This window comes from Leuciscus leuciscus (assembly GCF_965113295.1).
Source record: "Leuciscus leuciscus genome assembly, chromosome: 5".
In the NCBI taxonomy this organism is placed as follows: Eukaryota; Metazoa; Chordata; class Actinopteri; order Cypriniformes; family Leuciscidae; genus Leuciscus; species Leuciscus leuciscus.
Window position 1 is genome coordinate 7,845,799 of NC_138729.1, and position 25,122 is coordinate 7,870,920.

General features: G+C 37.2%; 1 protein-coding gene across 4 annotated transcripts; it reads right to left on the reverse strand.

The window, feature by feature from the left end:
- Positions 1 to 200: 200 nt before the first annotated feature.
- akap10 (A kinase (PRKA) anchor protein 10) lies at positions 201 to 24,962 on the reverse strand. 4 transcript variants are annotated; one of them, XM_082170967.1, is made up of 15 exons: positions 24,561 to 24,962; positions 22,391 to 22,438; positions 20,618 to 20,797; positions 11,735 to 12,307; positions 8,777 to 8,875; positions 8,368 to 8,452; positions 6,508 to 6,631; positions 5,924 to 6,060; positions 4,992 to 5,136; positions 4,706 to 4,876; positions 4,454 to 4,563; positions 3,596 to 3,678; positions 3,298 to 3,350; positions 3,092 to 3,187; positions 201 to 1,356 (listed from the first exon to the last, which is right to left on the reverse strand). In XM_082170967.1, the coding sequence occupies exons 1-15, from the start codon at positions 24,580 to 24,582 to the stop codon at positions 1,351 to 1,353; spliced, it is 1,932 nt and encodes a 643-aa protein (XP_082027093.1). In that variant the 5' UTR covers positions 24,583 to 24,962; the 3' UTR covers positions 201 to 1,350. The 4 variants fall into 4 exon arrangements, with proteins under 4 accessions (XP_082027093.1, XP_082027092.1, XP_082027094.1 ...); XM_082170966.1 differs by having other exon boundaries at positions 3,596 to 3,675; positions 20,618 to 20,803; XM_082170968.1 differs by having other exon boundaries at positions 3,107 to 3,187; positions 20,618 to 20,803.
- Positions 24,963 to 25,122: the final 160 nt, after the last annotated feature.

The window sequence follows — 25,122 nt, forward strand, 5'->3', positions numbered from 1 at the left end:
CGTAACTTTATTTTCTCTTAATTCATTTTTAACCGAGTTATGCTCAACACTTGACAAGTGTTGAGCATAACTCGGTTAAAAATGAATTACGAGAAAATAAAGTTACGCCAAAGCCAAAATCCAGTTTCACAGTGCATATCGGTATATCCTCCTGTCTACACAGGTAAAGACAAAAACAAAAGACAAACACTGTGTCAAGGGACGTTTCAACATTATATGTATTTAAATCAAACACATTTAAATATATTATAGATTAAGTACACATATATGTCAGAAAACATATTAGTGGTACATAGTACCAAAAGTCTTTTGTCTGTTTCTCGTCCACATCTCAATGAGGTCCAAAGCAATAACTTCATGTCCAAGTACGCATTTCAAAAACAGTCATCATTGAGATTTGCTTAGACAGAGTTTTGACATATCATACAAAAAAAAAAAAAGGACAATCACCATAAAAAGAGCTAACATTAATATATGGCGGGAAACCAGGAATCCACATTTATATAGAACGGGGATAAACATTGCAGTTCAGTTTGCGCATCTCTACAGTCTAGAATCAGGTTTTAGATGGAGTTCTGCAGTCAGGGAACATTCTCCTGTTCCCATTCCAGTTTCAAATGTAACATAAGTCACTTTAGCTCCATGAGAGCGGAACAGAACAGTCTCAGACACCGATTGACTTACATCCACTATGACATACCATAAAACTGTTCATAGCCACCTTGGGTATATCTGCATTTTTGTTTTTCTCTTTATTTGTACTAAAAAAAGGACCTAAGCACTTAACAGCCACTCTTTAAAAAGGTGAATGAAAAAGAAAGATAAAAGAGAAGTGTGAGATAAGAACTAAGATGAGGAAGGAAAAATCTTAGTAAACTAGTCACCGCCACTTCGTAGACCAGTTCCTCTTCAGATTCCCGTGTGCTTCATGTTGGTGGACATGGTAAAAGCTAAACGCAACAGCGACTCAGGTGGTTTTTGAAATTCCACAGCTTGTGTCAATGTTCATTCAGTCTTGTTCTGTTTGTCTGCTGTGTGACAGCTCGCGCTTGTTTGTTGACTGGTTTATTTATGTCCGTACTTTAACTCATTTCGCACATCTTCAAATAATAAACACAAATCCTTCTGAGTGCTAGAAATGATGGGGTGGATCATACAGAAATCTTATTTTGGCTATTAGTGTGCATATCTAAACACTCAGGCTCTCACACACAAACACATGCAGGAAGTCACGGAATGCCTCTTTCGGTCCTCACTGATAGGTTTACGCAGTTCAGCTGTGTGTTGGTCTTCAGGTTGTTTGGGCGTCAGGAGGGATGGTACGAGCTGCTTCCACACTGAACCAGAGGCTCATAGCTGATGAAAACAGAACAGATCAGATTCTGCACACTATGAAGATATTCAGACAGAAATTTTGAATCACAAGAATATAGAATCAAACCAAAGTAGTACACCTGCGATTCTAAAAGAAGCCTAAAATGGCCTATGAATAATACAACAACCATGCAATGGCAAAGTTCACCAAGCAATGAAAATTCCTACCACCTTTCACATACCCTGACAGTCAATTACCTGGTTTATGGTATCAGTGCCTACACAATGCAAGAGTTCAGAAGCTTTAAGTCATTAGAAGCTTATGAACAAGTCTGCTGCGGCTGGGTGCAAACCCACAAACCTGTAAAAGTCGGGAGCTCAGTCATACTTAAGGTTTCAGGCATCATTCATAAGTGGAAATAAATCTGATACGTGCATTTGCACCTGCCGTGTAAGCGGACAGAACACACATTCAACGCGAGTCGTACGTCATTGAAAAAAGTGACTTTTTGAAACATTTTGTGGTACAGATATATCTATAACAAATTAAACTACTCTAGTTGACTAGCAGAGTATTCATTTCGTTCGTTTGTGTTTAAAAAAAAGGCAATCTGGAGCTGAAATGTGTAGCTTTTGCAATCATGCTGTAATCATAAACGTCAGTTTATTGTCAAGCAGTTTCTCTAAATAACGCTGCCTGCCGTTGATATTTAGTCTCTCCCGATAGAGCCTCTTTCCTTTCGCTTCCTCCTCCTCCATTTATTCCCAAGAAAGTGCGCCGTATCGCAAAACGCAAACAAATATCAAGTCGCTCTCTCTCTCTCTGCCGCTATTTCTCTCGGTCTCACTGTTGAAGTAACCATGGCAATGGATAGTGTATCCTGCCAAGATGGCTGATTGATTATGTAAAATGTATTATAATGTATTGATTATGGTTGCGACTGACCTATCAGAATCAAGCATTCCACAGAGCCGTTTAATCTGTAATGTGTCATTTGGCATCGCTGATGTCAAATTTTCTGTGACATTTCTTGACTCACTATATTTTGTCTTTTTTTTTTAAGATTGACAGCACATGTCTCAACCCAGCTTCATTGTATGATAAATGATGCACCAAAATAAAATAAAAATCTAAACCAAAGACGAATATTCAGTTTCAAAAGTAGTTTTGGAGGACCGAAATCATTGACCAAAAGTTAAGTTTAATTAGCACTTCTCTGATCATGCAGTTTGACTGTTGCAGTGTCACACAACACAGATCAGCAACATGTAAACATGTCAGAAGTGTGGATGCACTTCACCATTACCAAACATGTATACATGTCAAATATAAAAATATTGAGAGGTAACCTGTCGCTGAAGAACTCTACAATGACTAGTTTAATTTATAACCCAAAATTACTAACTGAAACTTTTGGTTGTCGGGTAAATTAAAACTCATATTTTTGGTAAAAAAAAAATATATTTTTTTAAATAAATAAATACACACACACACATATATACACATTTATAATGTGTGTGTGTGTGTGTGTTTATGTATGCAAGTATGTATGTATGCATGTGCATACATATATATACACACACACACACATACATATATTTTGGTGCATCACTACGCAAATGAGGAGCATAAAGATTGAGGAATCATGTTTGTTTTCCAAAGAATATAGTAAGTCTGGGTTTGGAACGACGTGAATTAAATGACAGAATTTTCATTTTTGGGTCAACTATCCCATAAGTTCAAGCATGAATGCAAAGACAAAATAAGATGATGTACTTTTGTTGACTTTACTTCAGGGCTTTCATGGTGTCCCTGCTGCATGACATCATTTACGATCATCTTTGCAATCTTCCATGCCATCTCTTCTTGTGCCTGAAACCAAAAACAAAGTCAGTATATCATGAAGCATAACAAGCTTAAATCAATTACCACTGAATAAAAAGATGGCACATGTAATAGGAATGCAATAAGCAGGTGCCCACCTCATCTGAGTTTCCTTGCACCCATTTCTTCATTGCTTGAGAAAACATGGAACCTGTCAGAAAGGAAATAGTGAGAGTGAGAGAGATGGACAGAGCAGTGAATCCTGCTTTCCACCGCTCTTCACCACAATCACCCCACATCACCGACTACTCATAGCCATGGCAACACTCTCCACACAAGAGCACTTCAGCATGTCATAAACTAAGAGCCAACTCACAATACACAACATGTGCAATTGTGTTTAAGTGAGAGAGAGAGAGGAGACAAATCAAATGTGTGTGTGTTTGTGTGTCCTACCCTTGGACTTCTTCACATCTGGTTCTGGCTCGGCCTCTCTGATGAACTGGCCCAGCTCATTCACCTTTCCAAAGGTCATTCTTCTGAGATGAAAGCGAGACACAATGAATCTGGATCTGAATGTTTTGTGTTAATACCAGGCCTCAACAATAAGGATCTTTTTCTGCTGGCCCAATCGGACTACGAAATTTTTTTACATTTTATTTTAAGTGCTTATTTTTTTTCCATCTACTTCAGCCTGAAATCATGATCACATGCATGTATTTTATTTTTGTTATTAAAAATAAGAACAAAGAAGCAAATAATTCAAACAATAGGAATAAACAATAGAACAAAGAAACGAATTAAACTACGATGTACAGTAGGTTAACATGTAAGAAATACTGCAGAAATTGAAAAATCAAATGTAAAAATAAAACACTGCATAGTCTTCTCAAATATACAAATTAAATAAATTATTATTTTTAAAGATACAAAGGTTATTCAGTCAAGAGCATTGAGTGATGTTCTGTCTTGTTTTATTAACATTACTGAAACAGACAGTAGAAGGTATATTTGTCTACTGTCACTTTAAATCTGAATGCATGGACCGAATATACATTTTTGGACTTTTCAACTGTTAACATTCACGTACGACATAACTGACTGTTTATGAGAATACTCCACACGATGGACATTTTTACATAATTGTGTGTGTGTATTTGTCCATTTAAGTGCAATAAGTCACGAAAGAGAACTGAATTCGGGATCGAATGCTGTTCGCGGCTTCTCCAACGATAAACACTTTATATCCTAGCCACATTATCCTCATTCCACCCAGCCCTAAAGGAAGTATGGGGGTTTCAAACCCAGACTCACCCAGCATATGGTCTCTGGTAGAGAGACTCAGGGTCCAGACTGGCGATGTCCACCGTTATCGCCTCATCGAAGTTCTTCAGGATCTTGATTGCTGCTTTTTTAGTACCTTGCTGCAACCAGAAGTGAAAACATTTTGGGATATCAGGACAAAGTTACTCATACTTGCAGCCATATTCCTGAAGAATCTTTGTATTATTATTTAAAAAAAAGAGCCATATGGCCTTTTGTGCCGCCATCGAACCAGTGAATCACCTGGGCTTGTGACCCTTCCGTGACGCCTGAGTTGCGGTCGACTTCCTGGGTCCAGCCCTGGTTCGGAGTGTTGGCATTTCCTCCAATGAACTCGTCCACCCGTACAGAGTTAATAAGGTCACTCAAATACTTGTAGTAAAGGTTGCTTGACAGGAAGCCTGGCATGTAAACCTGAGGTTGAGAAAACAAGAAAACTTCAGTAGGAATTTCCTTCGCAATATAAACCTACCATCTTTATCTTCCCTTGCACACATTTACATAAAGGTGTTGAGGTGACGTAACCCACCTTCTCCATGGTGGTCCAGGCCTGTCTTAGTGGAGTGTTGAAGCAGTCTGGGAGAGGTCCGCCTTCTCGACAGATATTGGATTCGATCTCCATCCGTACGGAGTCACCAAAACCCAATGGATTTGTGGCTTGGAGTGAAAAATACCTAAGGAGAGCATATGAACTGTCATGTCTTCTGTCTACCTAACAATACCTAACCTAGAGTAATCGTTATGCTGTTGAGCATCAAACCAGCAGAATGATTTCTGAAGGATCGTGTGACACTGAAGACTGGGTTAATGATGCTAAAAATTCAGCTTTGCAACACAGGAATAAATTACATTTTAAAAAATTATATTAAAATAAAAAACAATTGTAATAATATTTCACAATATTACTGTTTTTACTGTATTTTTGATCACATTAATGTAGTCCTGGTGAACAGAAGAGACTTCTTTAAAAAAAAAAAAAGTTTCAAAAATATTACCAACACAAACATTTGAATGGTAGTGGTAAAAAAATATTTAAAAAAACAGCAGGACAGCATGAAACAGAACCAAATGAGGGGGTAATTTTCGGTCATTATAGTTCAGACATTGAGACTAATTTTAATTATTTATTTATCTCCAACATTTATTTAACTTATTTATCTTGTTTAACAACAAGTTTTACTTTTGCAGTGGAATTTAAATGCTCTTTTTCAAAATCACTGAAAGAAAACAAAATGGCTAAAACCTGAATTTTGAGAAGTTGTCCAAATTTATCCTATCGTACCACCAAAAAAAAAAAAAAAAAAAAAAAAAGGTTAAACAATCTTACAAAATCTTCATAACTCAATTCACTGAGATAATTTGATGACTAGTCGATTAGTTGACCATCCTGATCCATCTCTAGTACTAGACAGAAATAATGTGCCAAAACAGAGATTATACTGAATTTCAGATAGGACATACTTGTCATAAAGGATCATGGCATCATTCTGGGCTTCCTGTCCGTCATACTGGCCTTTCTTGGCAGCCAACTGATCTTGAAAGTTTTCTGCAGCCAGCCAGAACTGCAGCACATTCATTGCGTCCTCCTTCTCCATGTACTATTTTGACACACACACACGCGCACACACACTTTGAATTAGGTTTCAATCCCACTTTATAATCCCTTGGCACTTTAAATGTACTTGGATCAGAAATCCATCAAGTTTTACGCACACTTGCACTTTTGGGGAATTCTGCCTTTTTGAAACAGGTTTTGAGCAGATTGTCGAGCTCAGCATATTTCCTGTGCTTATACAGCTCTATGCATAAATTCAACTTGAAAGTGTGTTCTAACAGGACACCTAACATCTGGACTCATGAAACACTTGAATCCAATTTTAAAGCGCATTTAAAAAGTACAGCACATTATATATAATTCAACATCTATATATATAAAATGCATATATAAATGAAAAACAGGAATATTGGGGGTTTTAAATGTAAAATTCCTTTAAACATGCTCAGAGGTAGATGCCTGTTGGTCAGTCATGAATAAGCATCCTCACCTCAGAGAAGTAGAAGAGGGCTGACTCGCAGAAAAGGATGTCCGCCAGGAACACAGAGCCACTGGTCAGCACCTCGATCTGGTACTTACAGAAATAATGGCTGCGCAAGAACTCGCTAAAGTGCCTGTGAAACAGATGCCAGACATGTACAGAAAGAAAAGCGACTGCATAAACAAATACATTTCAAAGAAATAGAGAGCAAAGAGAGTCACATCATTCATTAAGATAAGGCCTGTCAATTTAATACGTCAATTTTGTATGATTAATTATAAAACAGTAACAAAATTTAAAAAATGGAATACATTAACATAAAAATTAAGGCAAAATAACAATTCATGCCCCCCGTCCTGTAAATAAATTTCATAACATGCAATTAAAGTACCACCTCCATGCAAAGCATATTTTCTGGAGGCAGCACAGCCCTAGCTCTACACCTCGCAGAAGCAGTTTGTGTTCAAAAACAGCTAGGAGGAGAACAAAGGATTGGAACAAAATATATTTCAATTATCACAAATCTGTGAATAGTTTTAGCATGCTAATGGATATGACAATGTTAAAGGCAGGGTAGGCAATTTCAGAGAGGCTAGCAATAGCAAGCTAGCTTTACAAGCATGAGATCCCACCCTCCCTTCAGAGAGTCTCCAAAGCTACGCCTCCTTCAAAACACAAGAACACACACAGCAGAGTCGGCAAAGCCTTGATACGGCGTTATATTACCTCATGTCTAAAGCACATAATATTACAATAATAATGAACGTAAACACCTTAGCTCTAACTTGTACCATCTGACTGCTGCAGGTCATTTCGCCGTTGATAGTGCTGCCATAGAAATGCAGCGGCTCCAAGTACAGGTTGCCATCTTCTAATTACAGTAATTACGACATGATGTGAACACAGCATACGCTTGTTGTTTTGGTTCAGGAGGAACTGTAAAAGGCGGCTGCTGTTTGTTTGTGAATAAAGCTTCAACACTGGACGTTTCCAAACAGCATAGCAGTAATGACCAGTGTTTCCCTACTATGTATTCAGCAGCGGCGCAGCAAAATCTTCACATGATCCAGTAGGCCTAATATCACAACATTCACTTTATTCACTTACACACCTAAAAACACTGAAACATGGCAACCGGCGGCGCTGCTAATGCGGTGGCTCTGAATCCACTTGTTGACAAGAAAAGAGGAAAGAGCCACATATGGAAATATTTTCGATTAGGCTAATGTCAGCATTAATGTTTGTGACCAGTTCAAGCTACGTGCTGCAATAATCATGCCTTGAATCGGTTGATGGTATGTCATATTTGTATGTCTCAAAATGTCCATTTCTATCCACAGAACTTGCCAGAAGTCATGGTTAAAGGGGTTCATAAAATAAAAAAAAATTCTTCCGGAGGTGCGTGCAGAAACAAGCGACAGCATATGTAAGCAGATGCAAAAGTAAAATAATGCGATCATCAACATTAAACAGCATATGAATCAAAACTGCCTAATGTTACCGAATGAAAACTCGACCCAGGACCCATGAAGCTATATTAAAACTGATTGTGTTTTTTTTTTTTTTTTAAAGCACAGTGTCTGTTTTACTTTTGATTTATTGCATGTTCAGATATTCATACAACAAAATATTCTGGGGGCCATGAAACTTTTGTGAAAATTATCAAAAATGCTGGCGCTGGCTGGCAACTTTTTTCAAAAACACTGGCAGGAAAATAGTTTAAAAATACTTAATGCTCATGAACGGCCAAAGAAGTCAGTCTGCCTCTTGAGTACATTGCATGTAAAGAATAAAAACTGATAAATGTACACTTCTATAGATACAAGAGCAATAATTGTCAAGGACAGAAAACAGAGTGAAATTACTTACTGTTGGTCAATGATGGAGAAAACAACAGATTGTGCAATGACAAAGCAGTTTGGGTCCACCTGTCCGTCCTCACCACAGATTTTTGCTGGCAAAAGTTTAAACAAAAAAAAGTTAAATCTACACTATCCCAACATAAACCCTTATTAAAAAATTGTTTAAGTCCACTCCAGCTAATCAAGGACAGTCATTTTGAGGATATGCAACATAAAAATGCACTTAAATTAAAATAAGGTATGCAATGACAAGCATCCTGAGGATGAATCCAGAAAACCAGGTGCTCATTTACTAATCACACATAATCTATTTTATTTAACATATATTTTTGTTCAAACACAGAAAAAAAAACATTGGAGTACTTCTTAAGCAGTCATTAAACACAGAGGTCATTTGTGATGAGGAATTCTCTTACCCACAATGTCGTTGCGTATCTGTTCGGTGATGGGAATAGGCCTAGCAGCATCTGGAGATATGTACTTGGTGAAAATGTTAACAGCATCCCTCTCTATACCTACAAACAAAAAAATATGTGGAAATTGAAAAGGGATAGAAAGGAAAAGATGAAGGACATTTCAGAATCAATCTACCTTTATTATATTCAACATCCCTACTCACAGAACTGTAATAATTCACATTTCAACCATGGCTATTTATCAAAGCCTCATGTGCGCTTAAGTGTCACTATTAATCAAACAAATGTCTAGTGCAGTTAGAGCAAAGGCCTAGGGACAAATCGTACGTCTACACCTTGTTAAACATTAATATCAAACTCAAATACAGGGTGTGCATATTTCATACTGAAGACCGTGTTAGAGACACCAGAAAACTAAATCTTTTACAGAAGTATGTGTTCATGTATATAGAAGTTTGAACTGCACCATTGTGCATATAAATATATATATATACACACATAAATATACAAGTTTACATATACACATATATACGCACACACATACATACATACAAACAAAGATTTAAGGTTGCCAATCAGCCATGAAAAGTACGAATCTGTGTTTATAGGCCATGTTGAAAGTGTTTGGGTTTAATGGTTGTCTGTCTGATGAGGAATCTCATCAGAGCATGTTTAAATGTTGAAGCTCTTTTCATAAAATCCATATGAGGCGTTCAGAAAATCCAGATCCAGCCTTATAAAAATGCAATGAAGTGGACAAAGACGTGTTCCCTTTTAAGACACTGAATACTCTCGGTGCAGAAGCCACGGGCTGATAGGATCTGACTCCCCTTCTAAGCTGATTTGATGTCTTTCGGCTCAACTGACTTTTTCCATTCACCGCTTTTACAGCTTGGAGCTTCTTTGTATTAGCCATAAATGAATACTCAGCTCCTGACTTCTGTTCATTGTAGTCCACTGCCAAGATGCTAAATGGGATCATTTACCAAGCCTGCTCAATAAAACCAATGCCGCATGGATATTAAAAGTCATCGTCTGATACGAAAGGAATATGTTGTAATGGTAAAAAGCCACTAACCATGAAAAACTCATTGTGGTTAAGCACATGCTCTGGAATGCTCGGTTTAAACGAAAGTTTAGAGTGCAGTTTTTGCATAATTACTAATGAATACTGCAAACCCTGCAGTTTTAAGGTTTTTTTATTTTTATTTTTCTATTTACTAATGAGGTCATTTAGATCCTCTACTGATCAAACATCAAATTTGCAGGTCAGAGTTCAAAAACACACAAAAGAAATGTGGTACTGATATATCAGGCATGCCTGTACTGTTTCTAAAGCATTACAATAACATTTAGGCAAACATCACATGTGTTAACATGAAACTAGTGTGATAAAAATCTACTTGCTTGGGCAGAGTTTTATCTTTTAACTAGTTTCACACTAAGTTTAGCTTTTGTGTCCAGTCCATATCAGGATACCAGGAAGGGATGTGACATAACTACCTGGATAGGAATTATGATAACAACAAATATCCAGAGGTTCACCTAAAGGACTATTTAGACAATATGTATCTCCAGTAATAGACATTTAAAAGTGCTTTAACAAAAATACAAGCTTCAGATTACTGCTTCACATTGTAAATGCAATATTGCAAACACGTTTTCCTTCTTTAATTGAGACTGTATGCGATAATCAATAGCATACCACAGAACATTCTACTTGAGCACCATTTAACTCAGAATGTTCTCTCTTAAAGGGATAGTTCACTTTGAAATTAATTTTTTGTATGTTTTAGCTTACCTCAAGGGCATCCAAGATGTAGGTGTCTTTTTTTCCGCAGTAGTTTCAATTTTGATATTTTTAGGTCAAACCGTTCTTGTCTGTCAGTCATATAATGCAGGTCTATGGTCACGGTCTCAAAACACAAGCACAGAGTCCAAATTAAAACAATTCCCCGTCGTCCAAATTAAACAATTCCCCATCGTAAGTACACATCGATGGCCTAAGACACGAAACGAGCGGTTTGTGTGAGAAAACGAACAGTATTTATATCGTTTTTACCTCTTATACGCAGACATGTCCGAGTGATCTGATCTGACGTGTACGCAGACTGGTGCATAGATATATACACTAGATGTCGCCTTAAAGACATTCGTTCCAATGAACTGCCGTAGACAAGGCGACATCTAGTGTATATATCTATGCACCAGTCTGCGTACACGTCAGATCAGATCACTCGGACATGTCTGCGTATAAGAGGTAAAAACGATATAAATACTGTTCGTTTTCTCACACAAACCGCTCGTTTCGTGTCTTAGGCCATCGATGTGTACTTACGATGGGGAATTGTTTAATTTGGACGACGGGGAATTGTTTTAATTTGGACTCTGTGCTTGTGTTTTGAGACCGTGACCATAGACCTGCATTATATGACTGACAGACAAGAACGGTTTGACCTAAAAATATCAAAATTGAAACTACTGCGGAAAAAAAGACACCTACATCTTGGATGCCCTTGAGGTAAGCTAAAACATACCAAAAATTCATTTCAAAGTGAACTATCCCTTTAAGGCCCATTCACACCAACACCGATAACAATAAAGATAACTATAACTATATTAGGCGTCCACACCAATGCACAGTAACAGTATTGTTCTGTCTAAGCACATGCTACAGTTTTGACTGCTGCTTTAAATGCTCAAACTCTTTTCTCATTCATGAGCTCGAAAGAAAACGTTCTGAAAGTGATTCCAATGATATAGTTTGTCTGTGTCATTATCGTTACAGTTGTGGTGTGGACTCTGCTATTATTTTATATTTAGAACTATTTTTAGAATCATATAATCTTTAGTCATCAGTTATAATTATCGTCTATAGCTGGAGGGATTCAGTGCAGGAATAATGACAAAACAAACAGCTAAAACAGATTACATTGTAATTGTTACATCAGTACTCACTTTTCATAAGTTTCTCAGAAAGCTCACGGAGGCCACCAGGAGACTGGCCTTTAACTGGAGTGCCTGTCCTGGAGGAGGGCTGTCTGGTGGGCGTTTCTGATCTAACAGTGGGATGCAGGTGGGGTGTCCCAGGCCGGGCCGCCCCCTCTGAGCTAACAGAGTTCCGGTGGCCTATCAGAGCCCCGGTATAAGAGTTAGTGTCCTGAGGGCTGGGGGTGTGAGGTCTGGAGGATGTCCGGGAGGAGAAGGGGTCCTCTTCATCTCCCTCGTCCAGAGCTGAGGGCCTGCTGGGGTCGCCTGGGGATTCTGGGGAGTCGGGAGATCCCAGAGCAGTCGCCGGCTCGGCCAAGGTGCTTTGTTTGACTGAGTTGAGGCTGTGTGCTCTGACCCTCGACCAGCTAGTGGACCGAAAACTCTCAGCCTCAAGCCAGAAGCGGACCAGGTGATCAGCTGAGCGAGTCTCCATAAACTGTATGAAGTATGGCATGGCCACATTATCTCGCAGGATCTGGTCTACGGTTTTAGAAAGCCGAGAGCGAGTCTCTTGAAGATGGTAATTGACACTGGAACGACCTGAAAAGCAAAAACACTTTTTAAACCCCAGTGCTACAAACCATGCTTCTTAAATCGAGAGATAACATACTTAAAGGGGCTATATGTAATAGGGGTTTCACAACTACTGATTTTTGCTAGTCGACTAGTTTTGCATAACAGTCGACGACTAGTCGACTAGTCGTTAAATAATTTATTCATTAAATTGACGCATTAACGCATTGAGCATTGTTAAGGAAGACAGAGGAAGGAGTTCTGGTGAATTATTGGAAATGTATGTTTGAAATTCAGAAATAACATAATAAATAAATTCATCAGTTATTCTTGTGTTAATAAAAAAACAGCAGCATTAATTTAAAACATTCTTGTAATTAAAACATTCTTGTTATGAACTGCCACACCACGCGCATCAGCGAACGTTGCAGATAAGCATTGCCACATGGCTAGCCTCAGGCTCAGACAATAACATTGTCAACATCACGACATATTTTTTGCATATAATTTTAACTGTGCATTTTTCATTGCATCTTTAAGCAAATATCATTTAAGCATATAGGCCGATACAAGTTTGATGTAGGTTATACTGAACCACTATATTTTTGTATCACCTGCGACAACACTGGCTGCGTGGCGTGAGCATCTCAGCTTCGGTTGGAGTTTGCACGCTGCCTGCGTGAGACACGCGATTCAGGCGCGGCTCGAACCGCTAGAGTGCAGAACAGCGGAGTTTGTATGGACCGAAGTGCATGCCTGAGCTTGTGTTTTCGGTTAAGCTGCGTTGCTTTGACATTGTGGAAAATAGAATAATAGAAACAAAATGTATTAGTCTTTTTACCCGTTATTATCAATCTAAATTAATCTCGTTTTTAATTTAAATTAATATCGTTTTTAATTTAACTTAATTTCGTTTTTCTTTATTTAAATTTCGTTTTTTCTTTATTTAAATTTCGTTTTTCTTTTTTAAATTTCGTTTTTTCTTTATTTAAATTTCGTTTTTTCTTTATTTAAATTTCGTTTTTTCTTTATTTAAATTTTCATTTGTTTTATTTAGCCTAAATTTCGTTTTTTCTTTATTTAAATTTTGTTTTTTCTTTATTTAAATTTCGTTTTTCTTTTTTAAAATCTACCCTTTAGCCTACTGTGTCAGTAATTTGTTAGTCAGAAAAATATTAGACAACCTTAAAAGTATGGCTTAAGTTAACAGACCTGTGTGTGCGTTTTATATCACCAGTGCAGTGTGTGTCCGTTCTCGTAGCCCTGCCCGTGTGAGATGCGCCATTTCCCACTCGCGCTGTTCTGTAGTTTACTAAATGTTTATTAATTCTGAATGTGTCCCGTTTTGCGTGTCCATCTATATTGCACCAAATGCGACATTGCACTCCATGACCTTGACCGTTTTGGACGCATAGGTACCTCAGCGCCTGACGCCATTTTGTTTTCCGACTAGTCGAATAGGGCCGACAGCGCCGACTAGTGGTTGTGACAGTCGACTAGTCGGCTAGTCGACTAGTTGATGAAACCCCTAATATGTAAGAATTTTCATGAAAGCCTGTAGACTGATTTTTATTTGAAGGATTAGGGTCGTAGGGTGACCACCTGGTTATTGCTCTTGTTGCAGGACAGTAGATGTCATTTTGTGAGACAATTACTGAATTCCATTAGATGGAAAGCCTATTTCCCATCACGTTGGACGATAACATTTTAAATCACCAATAAGTTTTGTTAATTGTGACCGGCTTTGTGACTGGCTGGCACTCAATTTGCCCAGGTTCGAGTGATACAAATGTAGCCTATTTACTCTACAGAACTTTTTCAGTCTGCTAAATAGGCCTATATCAAACTAAGCAACAGGCTAGTAGGTAAAAATTACATTTTATACTAAAATAAATTTCCTTAAAGGGGTCATCGGAAGCAAAATTCACTTTTATATGGTGTTTGCATATAAATGTGTCTTTACAGTGTGTGGACACAATCACCATACAATGAAAAAAATCCATTCACTCCTTTTTTTAATCTTATAAAAAGCGTAAACACTCTCAATAATCAAGCCGTTTGGATTTTCTGAGCAGCATGATGTCATATTGCTCACGCTCCGCCCACGACCACTGACGGAATGTCCCGTATTAGCATATTTCCCCCTCAGCCAATTGTATACTGTCCGCCAATGCAGCACTTTACGTGTCTTGTGTCGACACGCCCCACAGAAGAGAGGGGTGGGGTGAGCAGTTGCTCATTATCATTTAAAGAGACATGCACCGAAACGGGTCGCTGTGAACAGAGCTGTTTTTGAGGAGGTAAAAAGGGTGTTTTACACAACCATTGAGGAATTTTAACCAAAGAATGTTACAAACCTTACATGAAGACCCTAAAGCAGGGATGGGCAACTTCGGTCCTGGAGGGCCACTGTCCTACAGAGTTTAGCTCCAACCCTGAAAAAAATCACCTGACTGTAATTTTCTAGTAATCCTGAGGACCTTGATTAGCTTGTTCAGGTGTGTTTGATTAGGGTTGAAGCTAAACTCTGTAGAACAGTGGCCCTCCAGGACCGAAGTTGCCCATCCCTGCCCTAAAGAATCATACCAACTTGTAGAAAATGGGCATCCGATGACCCCTTTAAGTACAGACTTGTTTATTTTCCTTTATTAGACTATACAAACATTAAATGAGTTTTAACTTCATTTTATTTTAACAGATTCGGTGCATCTTGAACTTGTATTTTTTTGTTGGATCTGGCAGGCTTGATCAGGATATTCTTATCCAGTATGTGTCTAGATAAAGTTGTGGCTGGTGTAGCTGTATTTCACGAGTTTCAAAGAGGTCCACACTGATTACTTTGCTCCATCCAATCATCAACAGCTGAAAAATAGCTCTCTACGACTGCTTTGATTGGTAATTTTCACGCTCTAGCTAGAACATGGCGGCTGCATAAATTAATTTTTAAATTCCAATCGCATTTTTAGTATTTCTTATTGTAATATTATTATTTCAGGGAAGAAAAAAATGCCTAATTTAAATGCGGGATACTCCTTATGTCTTGTGGAACACGAGACAAAGCTCCCAATTTTGGGACTGTTCCGCATTCTAGTCATAAGGTCCAGGCTGCAGTTCACTTAACGGCCACCGGTGTTGCTAATAACAAGGGTTTCTGAATTCTACATATAACCTCTTTAAAAACCCAACACGTTCTCACTCCCAACTCGTCACATTATAGCTATGTCCCAATTCAGAGGCTGTATCCTTCGAAGGCCTCGAAATTTGGACCAGGCGTTGATAAACAGTCTAGCGTACAGAGGATTATTCTTGTCACCTTTAGCAACTGTGACAGCTGCCGTTGACGAGTGTTTGTACTGGACTTTTTTTAAAGTTATATTAAAATGCCTGAAAACAAAAACAGGGTTCACAACCTGTCTAAATATGTTTGCCTTGGACCAATTCTGTACATAATAAAGAGTATAAACTATATAAAATCGCAAGTCAACATTTGAACTTCTTTATATGGTTTTTTTATTTTTACATTTGTATCATTAGATATCTGAGTAAGTTGAAACCCAATACTTGCATTTAAAAGTGTTATCTGTTAAGTTCTCTCAAAAAAAGTAAAGGGTAGGCTAGGCCGTGATGGATCCATCAGTTGTATCCTTAATTGCCCAGGGTCAAATAGCGCATTTCAAGGCTGCATTTGAAACAGCATTCGAAATAGGACAGCCTTCATCGCACCGCTGTGACGCAATCGGCCTTCAAAGGAGGCAGCTTCTGAATAGACCTTTCTCACAATAACCGGAAATACGTAATCGTTGTGGAAGCGGAGTTCCTGTCAAGCGTCAACACACCAGAAAAACATAAACCCGGGCAAGTTTAAAATGGATCAAAGAGTCTACACAACTTCATTAACGGATTTGCCAAATATTACATTGGCTGATGTGACGACTCGTGGAGGAAAACCAAAAATAAAAAAAGGGTAAAAAAATGTCCACGAGGAATTTGTTCATAAATATCAAGGTAAGTAGAGAGTGAGGCTAACTGTTACTGAACTGTTAACTAAAATGACACATCATTAACGTGTCAATAGCTCTTGCTAGTTGCTTGTGCCATTTGTTTATGTTGCCTTGACTGCGGAGGAAGTATTACCACGACAATTGCGTATTTCCGGTCACAAATACGGAAGTTGTGAGAAAGGTCTATTGGGACGCAGATATTGATACTTTGTCAGGACCCCTCTGCATTTCTTTTTAACGCATTTTTTGATGTGCAGGGTACTCCATTGCTTTCAGTTATTTGCCTTATGCATCAGATCAAGACTTTCTTTGCATTTGTAAAAGTACAAAAACGCTTTTATAAATATTTATACTTTCATAGATATTTTGGAGCACCTAAGTAAGTAACCCACCCCAGTAAGTAATAAGTACAGTCACGGTATTTATTGCAAAAAAAAAAAGGTATTAAAAAAAAAAGGTATTACAAACATCTCGTGTTGCAATCAAAGTCTTCTCAAACCATCCGATATCTTTATATGAAGAAAAGAGGGGAACTTAAGGTTTTCAAAAATACACCCAAACTTATGACGCAATCGGTCACAGGTTACGGGGTTGGGTTACAGGCTCGGGTTACAGGCTCAAGCATGTCGAAATAGTGTAAATAAAAAATAAGATAAATAAATACAATTATTTTGACTGATTAAATTGATTACTCCCTAACATGTCATAATTCATTGTGATGATAAAACTTGCTTGCCCATCACGTCTGTGTATGACACAGTGCCTGCACACTGAAAAATGACGCTAAAGGGGTAGTACCCTGTGCGTTAAAAAGTGAAACCGAGGAGTCCTGATCCAGCCTCAATATGTGACGAGTGAGAATGTGTTGTTAAAAACGAGGGTTTGGACAGGTAATACCATTTGTGTTGTTAAAAATGTGATCAAACTTCAACCTTCTTATATAGTGAGGAGAGGAAAAACTGAAAACAAAACAAAAATAATAACCAATAAAATTTTTTTTTTTTAAATGAATAAAAAATAAAAAAATAAAAAAATAAACCACAACACTAAACAACAAAACATTAAAACCAAAACCCAATAAAAGGAATAAACAAAACACCAAAAACAAAACCTCAAAAAAACAACAACAAAAACAAACAAAACATATAGCAATAAAACCTTTGACTAAACAAAAAAAGATATAATAATAAGAATAATCAAATGAAGCAATGGTTGATAGTAGGACTGTACAATACTGGAAAAAACACTTAGTATTAGATGTTTGTTCAAAAACCCTAAAGTATGAACAACAGTAATGATGCCTACAGCAAACACCTGTAATGCCTCCTACTCAAACCCATGGGATCTCCAGATCACACCCAGCCATCTATTACTTCTTATACAGCAGCGGCACAGACTTTGTTCCATAAATAAACACATACACAAAACAAATCTTATAATAGAGCAGTGACCTCCTTTGAATGCTTTGAAAAGGCCACACCTTCCTGTTTCAACACCACAGGACACCAGAAGATGGTTGAGATGTGAACTCAGGAATCTACGAAATGATTCCAGTATCAGAACGCAAGGAAGGGTACTTGAGCTGGAAAAATACCAGCCCTCTTTGTGTGGGAGACAACACATAAAGATTTGACGTTAGAAGCATTGTCTTTACCAAGTCACCTTGCAACACTGGTTTGGCAACCAAAGACTGTAAAAATGCTACAGTAAAAACCTGACAACTGATCTAATGAATGGATCTAATGGGACATTTTACAGCAAAATACTGCTCCATGTACAGTTTTTGGAAGTGAAAAAGAACATCTTATAAATGTTCTTAAGTCATCTTATAAATTACAGTAAAAAAAAACATTAACATTTCATGGATTTCTTTTAAATATCTGCTTCTGCTTAGTTTTTTCTTGTCAGTTATGTACATTAGGGTTACATCGTATGTGGTTAAATTAATATTTATTATATTGCATTATTTTAGTGTTGTGTGTTAATACCATGATGGGTTTTGTATATGCGTGTATGACACTGTGCGCACCTTCTAAATATTAGCATTGACCTCAGTTTGTGGAAAAGCTACCTATGATGAAGTTTGATTCATCATTTGTTTTTCTCATTACCACCTGTGATGATCTTAAGGTGGTTGTCAGTATATTGTAAAAGTAAAAAACAGAATTTAGTAATTTGGTCTATTAACATTATTTCCGTTAATTAAATATATGGTTTTAAAAATGTTGCTACAATTTGTTTTTACAACAATTGTTTATATCCATGCTCTGAGATGGCCAAGGACACTTTAAATTCTATTATTTAAAAGTTGATATAAAAACTGCCTTATGTTCAATTACATTTTTTGTTAAACTCAGTTTATTTGAGTGTTATTAAATACATTTGATTAATTTAATTGATTATTAAAATCAACTTTAATTTCATTTTCCAAAAATTTAAATTTTCATGAATTTAGAAAATTTATGAAATGAATTAGAAAGTGTAATATTAATACAATAAAAAAAATATATATATATATTTTTTTTTATATATATTTTTTTTATATATATATATATATATATATAACTTTTTAATTTTTTTTTATAAAGTCATTTTTGGTTTCGGTTTTTGGCCAAGTGCATCTTGAAATTTCGGTTTCGGCCTAAAATATTAATTTCGGTGCAGTAAACGTGGATTAAAAAGAAAAAAGAAAAATATAAGCACATACGCATTTAATATTTACAGGTTTGGTCTTTCTCTTCCTCGAAAACAGAGCAAAAATAATGATGAAGTATAATAATCGTATTAACGTGGTGGTTATATAATAGTTGCGACAGGCCTATTGTGAAAAGAAGCACTTGGAGAAGAAACAGATAAACAGACACGGACGTATTCACAGTATCCGTTTAAAGTGGAAGAGTTTGTCTGAACAGGTTTCCACCAATCACAGAGCTATAAAAAGGTTAAGAGATTATGGCACTCCACATAAAATCCATGCAGCCAGTGCGCTGCAAAAGCCATTTCTAACACTCCAGAAAGCTTCACTAAATCCTCCAACTAATGTGAGAATTCCTGTTCCCTCGACCGCTGACACACACCAGATTTCATTTAAAATGCTCAGCACAAATGCGTGTTTCGTTGTCCTGACTGTTTTATGCTTTTGTGTTTGTTAATATAACTTCAAAACTTTAAATAAAATAAAAAAATAAAAAAATAAAATCCTCACACAAAACAGTAAGTCTTACAACAAATGTTGCTAACAAGCCTAGTTCAAGTAAAGAAAAGTAGAGCAGCTTTGAGATCAAATGGTTTAGAGTAAGAGCTTTCACACAGGGTAGTTATAGGAACGTAGTTATAGTAACTAGCCACCAGGGCGGTTCCCCGAGAACTAAATGTTCACCTAGGGCTATTTCCTGGTTGCATTCGCACCGCCAGTAGGAACTCACCGACAGAGACGTCATTTAAGCGCAACATTCAACAACATGGAATGGATGACAGCGTGATCGGAGCTGTGTTTTTGTTATGTCGTGAGATTCCTGATAACGGAGATGGCAGACAAAGGCAATAGGTAAATGTTGTTAATATTAGCCTTCTGTATGTTCATGTCTTAAATATGTGTGCGTTTACACAGTTTTTTTTTAAAAGGTGGGTGCGGTTTCGTATGGCATGCGTTCGACCAATCAACGTACACTTACCGTTACGTCACTAGTAGTTCCTATTGTGCTGGGTAATTTAGTTCCCCAAAAGGCGTTCCTAGAACTAAATTCGTTCCCAGTTCCTGCGGTGTGAACACGCCAAAAAGTGGATACTTCCGCCATTACTTTTAGGAACTATGAAAAGATTCCTCTGGCTGGAAAGCCTCTAATGAAAGTTCAGACTCAATCTCTCATTAAATATTGTAACTTTTAAGTTCCAATATTTGATGGAAAAAAATAAAACCATCCAACACAAAAGTTTTTCTGGACATTGTAATTCTCCTTAAATTTCGCACTGTTTTCATTGCAAATTTGCCAATGCAGTATCTTTTATTATAATATTTTTTTAACATATTTTATATATCTCATTTGGTCCATTTGTACAAGTTCATCTTGTTCACCAAAAATCTGTTTTTGCCTGTGCTTAGTGTTGTGGTTAACTGCAAACTTGAATCTAACTGAAATATTTTTTTTATTAATTTGTAATGTGTGTGTAGCTGTGTTTGGTCCTGTCCTGTGATTGTACTGTTCATTTGTCTGTAAAATTGAAAATACTACAACAAATAAATATCATATTTTTAAAAAAAGTTTTTCTGGACACAGAATCAGCATTTAATTTTGAATCAGTATTGAATGGCATGTATTACTCATGGCTGGTGTACCTAAGTCTCCGAAGTGTACTGCCTCCATGTGGCTAGGCTGTTTTTTGAGGATAGCAGTGCGGCCACGAGCAAACGAGTCCATGTTGGCTGAGATAGCATTGATGGCCACATGGCTGGGTCCCGCCGCCTCCAGGATAGCATGATGGTTACGCCCGCTGAGGGAGGGGGAGTGGGGCGACACTGGGGCTGGAGACAAGCACACAGAGAAGGAACATTCATACACAATAGAATTCTGCATTTGACTCCAGTTCCAATCTACAATCCTTCAATGCTAATCTTGGTAAGAAATGCTTATCACACGCTGATAAACCTCTACATGTCCTCCCCTGGCTAGTTATTCATTTAAGTCTATAAAACCTGCAAAGCTTTTGTGCGTTACAACCCTAGAAATGGTATAGATTTTTTTTAAGTAAGCATTTTAGAGCACATAAAGCAGTTATATAATTTGAATCAAACAGAGTTAGCAGAATTTCTTTACATTTATGTGCAGAATGTTGAGAATGTGATTGTTTAGGACACATTGTTCATTTTTCAAAATAAACTCTACATTGGTGTAATTGTTACACCAACCCTGGTCACTTTCCCTATTTATTTCTTGTTGAGCGGCCAATGACTAGCCATAATATTGTTTTATATCACACTTAGCAGAGACTCTTTAAAATCTCAAATCAAAAATTATTTAAGTTTTAGGGACAATTCACACAGAATAAGTTTTATGATAAAAAGAAAAGAAAAAAAACACCTCAAGGTCTACAGGATGATTTTTTTAAAGTTGAACTTTTAACATGAGTGTCATGTTTTTAGACATTATTTCATATAAATTCTGAATTGGGAGGAATAGAATTGCAAGTTTGTATCTCACACTTTTTTCTATATAATAGAAATAGGATATAAACTCACAATTTGGACTCACATTTGTAAGTTCATATCTCACAATTCTAAGATTTTTTTTTTTACACAATTCCCTGTCTTTTTCTTGCACTTCCGAGTTTATATCTTACAATTCGGAGAAATAATGTCGGAATTTGGAAATATATTCACAATTGCGTGAAAAAAAGTTACATTTACGAGTTGATATCTTGCAATTCTGACTATTTCTCGCAACTCCCAAGTTTATAACTTGCAATTACGAGTTATAAAGCCAGAGATACAAGATATAAACTCGCAATTGAGAGAAAAAGGTCAGAATTGTGAGATGAGTAACAATTACCTTTTTTATTCAGTGGCAGAAACAAGTTTCCGTTAAACAGCAGCTTGCCAGCATAATGCAAAACAGGCCTGACAAAAGGCCCGCTCACAAGGACGTTAACTATAAAGATATACTTCTAAAAATCATTCTAAATATAAAAGAATATCAGAGTCCACACCACAACTATAATAATAATGGCACCGAGAAACTATATCATTGGAATCACTTCTGAACTTTTTTCCATCTGATGTATGATTAAAAAAAGACAGCCAATCAGAATCCATCCTGCTTTAAAGAGCTCAAGCATTTAAAGATGCAAAATGACAAAACTGCAGCGTGTACTTAGTGTGGATGCTAATATAGCCTAGTAATTATTATAGTTATCGTTTCTTGGTGTGAACTGACCTTTAGTCCCTCACTTTTTTTTTTTGACACTATTATTTCCAGTCTGGGTCACATGCCAAGCAACTGAAACTACCGGTATAACTTGATACAAATTAACCTGGTTTATTGTTCTACATTGTAGCACAGCCCACCATAACATCACAAAAGTTACTATAAAGAAAAAGGACTATCACCCTCACCTTTGCTGGCTTTGGCATCTGCTGGTCTCTCAGGTTCCTTTCCTTTAGCTGTAAGATAAAGAACACAGGAAATATCATTTATAATTTATGGCATCTCTTCTTGTCCTAATGATTATCCAGCACAGCAGCCGTTTGGGAACCAGTCACAGACACCCATTATTTGAAGCAAAAAAAAGGCTGTTGCACTAATCCACACATGACTTATTCTTGAGTTTTTCCACTGCATGTTTTCTGGATTATTTGCATGGGGTGAGGCCTTGCTGGAGGTTATCACCTAAACAAAACAAACTGACTAGCATCATGGAGCACAAAACGACAAGCATTTCCAACATCCCGATTATTGTTGGCAGGAGAACAAGCGAAGACAGAGGATGGTATTTCTCTTTACAATGAGCAGCATTTTTATCATAATTCTCTGCTGTGCTCATAACATATATTAACTCGCATATCTCTGATGGATAAAGAAAACAAAGTATAATGACAAGACTGCATAACTGAGAACAAAGAGAAAAGGTTCCTGTTAAATATAGGACATGGGCTAAGAGGGCATCTTTCCTTCCCTTAGGGCTCTGACTGTCACAGGATACATGTTTATGCTCTTTGTCATGTGAACAGGGATTCTGGGAAAGATCGGTCACTTTATTTAGTGAAGATACAAAACTGCAGATCAATCTTATGGTTTATTACTATGAACAACTAAAGACAGCAGCAGCATTGCCACTCATTTTGGCCAATTCATTCTCATGTTTCCAGCTGTGTGATTACCAGATAAGAGGGGAAAAAAATTACAAAGATTTTTATATTATCTTAATGAATTTTTTTTATCATGCAAGACATTTCCAGGTTTTTCATGACTACAGGAACCCTGTAGAAGGGAGGTTTATAAAAAGGGAAGGACAGAGGGATGAACGGCTTGTTCACTTGGTTCGTTTGGTCCGGACCAATAAAAAAATACGATACGTTCACAATCTGAATGGTCGGCTTTTATTCTGTCTATTTTGAGAAGTTACCAAACATCCAAAACAATGCTGTGTTCTGGGTTAAATGCGCTCATTGTATGTGCGTAGCCTACATATGATGGTATTTTGACCAGATGAGAACATGAAGATCTTATAAAATGAGTAAAGGAGTCAAAACAGCGTCAGGAATCCCTCCATCACACACAAATGAAGATCTGCTGCGAGGAGACACGGTCCTGATGCCTGTACTGAACTGTGATGGGCAACCCCGAAACTACGATGAGACATAAACAGGTTTGTTTCAATCTAACCAAACATGCCAAGTGTGAAAACACCCATAGTCAACCAGGGGGCCGGGGCCAGGGATGGGGCCCACTAGGGGGCCTCAGCAAATTTAAATATATCAACCTAATCTTAATTAAGAAGCTTAACAAAAAACTAAAAATATAGATGTACAACATTAAACTGACAGGTTTTTGAGTTTATTTATTTTTATCAGCTTAGAATGTAGGGCCTTCGAATATTTTCTGGGACAAAGGAGGCCTTTGAGTCATAAAGGTTGAGAACTACTGGTCTAAATAGAATAGATACAACATTTCTATTTGACCTTTGACAATCTAGCTTGTTTATACCATCAGATCAAAGATGTAAATGAAAGATATTCCTTGTCAAAAACTTCAAATCAACTGAAATGGGATCAAACAAGAATTGAAAAAAAAATTTGTTTTGCTTCTATTTATGTTTATTCAGGATATGATTCATAAAATTATGCTTGTTTCATTCCATATTATGACATTCCAACATTAGGTTTTTCAGGCATGGCTATAGCCTGTCAGACAACTGACACTACACCATATGCGTGTTACTTCGAACATCTAAAACTACGGGGTTTTATTCAGGAATCAGCCTTATTTCAACTAAAACATGCAACTATGACGTTAATTAACAAGTTTTCATTTAAATATCAACTCGTGCACTCGAATCGGGAATATCCAATCCCTCGGTAGCTGTTTTACACGATGTGCAGAAGATATGCATATGCATAAAAGGGATTATATGGCCAACATAAAGAATAAAAGAATAAAAGAATAAAAGAATAAAAGAATAAAAGAATAAAAGAGCATTGATGTCACATTCATGTGGACGTGAGCTCAGCATCGGTCCAGAAAAGCCCAAACTGTCCATCATCATCGAGCGGAGCACTTCCTTACCTTTCCGCCTGAAGAACGACATGATGAATCTGAAGCTGTGAACACTCGCTCAGCTCAGAGACAACATCCCGACAGCTCCTGAGTCCCTTCATTCATAACACTCTATCGCGCACAGCTTTCGCGTTGCTCTTCCACATCTGCGCTCACTGTCAAACCCGAAAAATTTCCAGTCCCTTCTTAGCTGGCCCGGTCGCCATATTGTCAATAAACGCCTCACTTCCGGAGTGTCTGCGGCACAGCGCTTCTGCTGGAATTATGGGAAAAGACCTGACAAATCAAAAGACTTAATTCCCATACAGGCCCCATAAGATTCCTACTGTCTCGTTAAGAGGATACTGTATTACAAAATTAGACATGACTTGCTAGGTGACACTCTCAACATTTGTGTCTCTGGCATCACTCGTTGTAGGAGGGACTTAAATTATCACACATCATCTATTGCAACTCAAAATTGTCTTCGGAGTCGGACATATTAAATTGATATTTTATTCAAAGAACTAATGACTAGTATGAGGCATACATTTAGCGTATTCAACTACATAATGGTTTGTAGATGTATTGC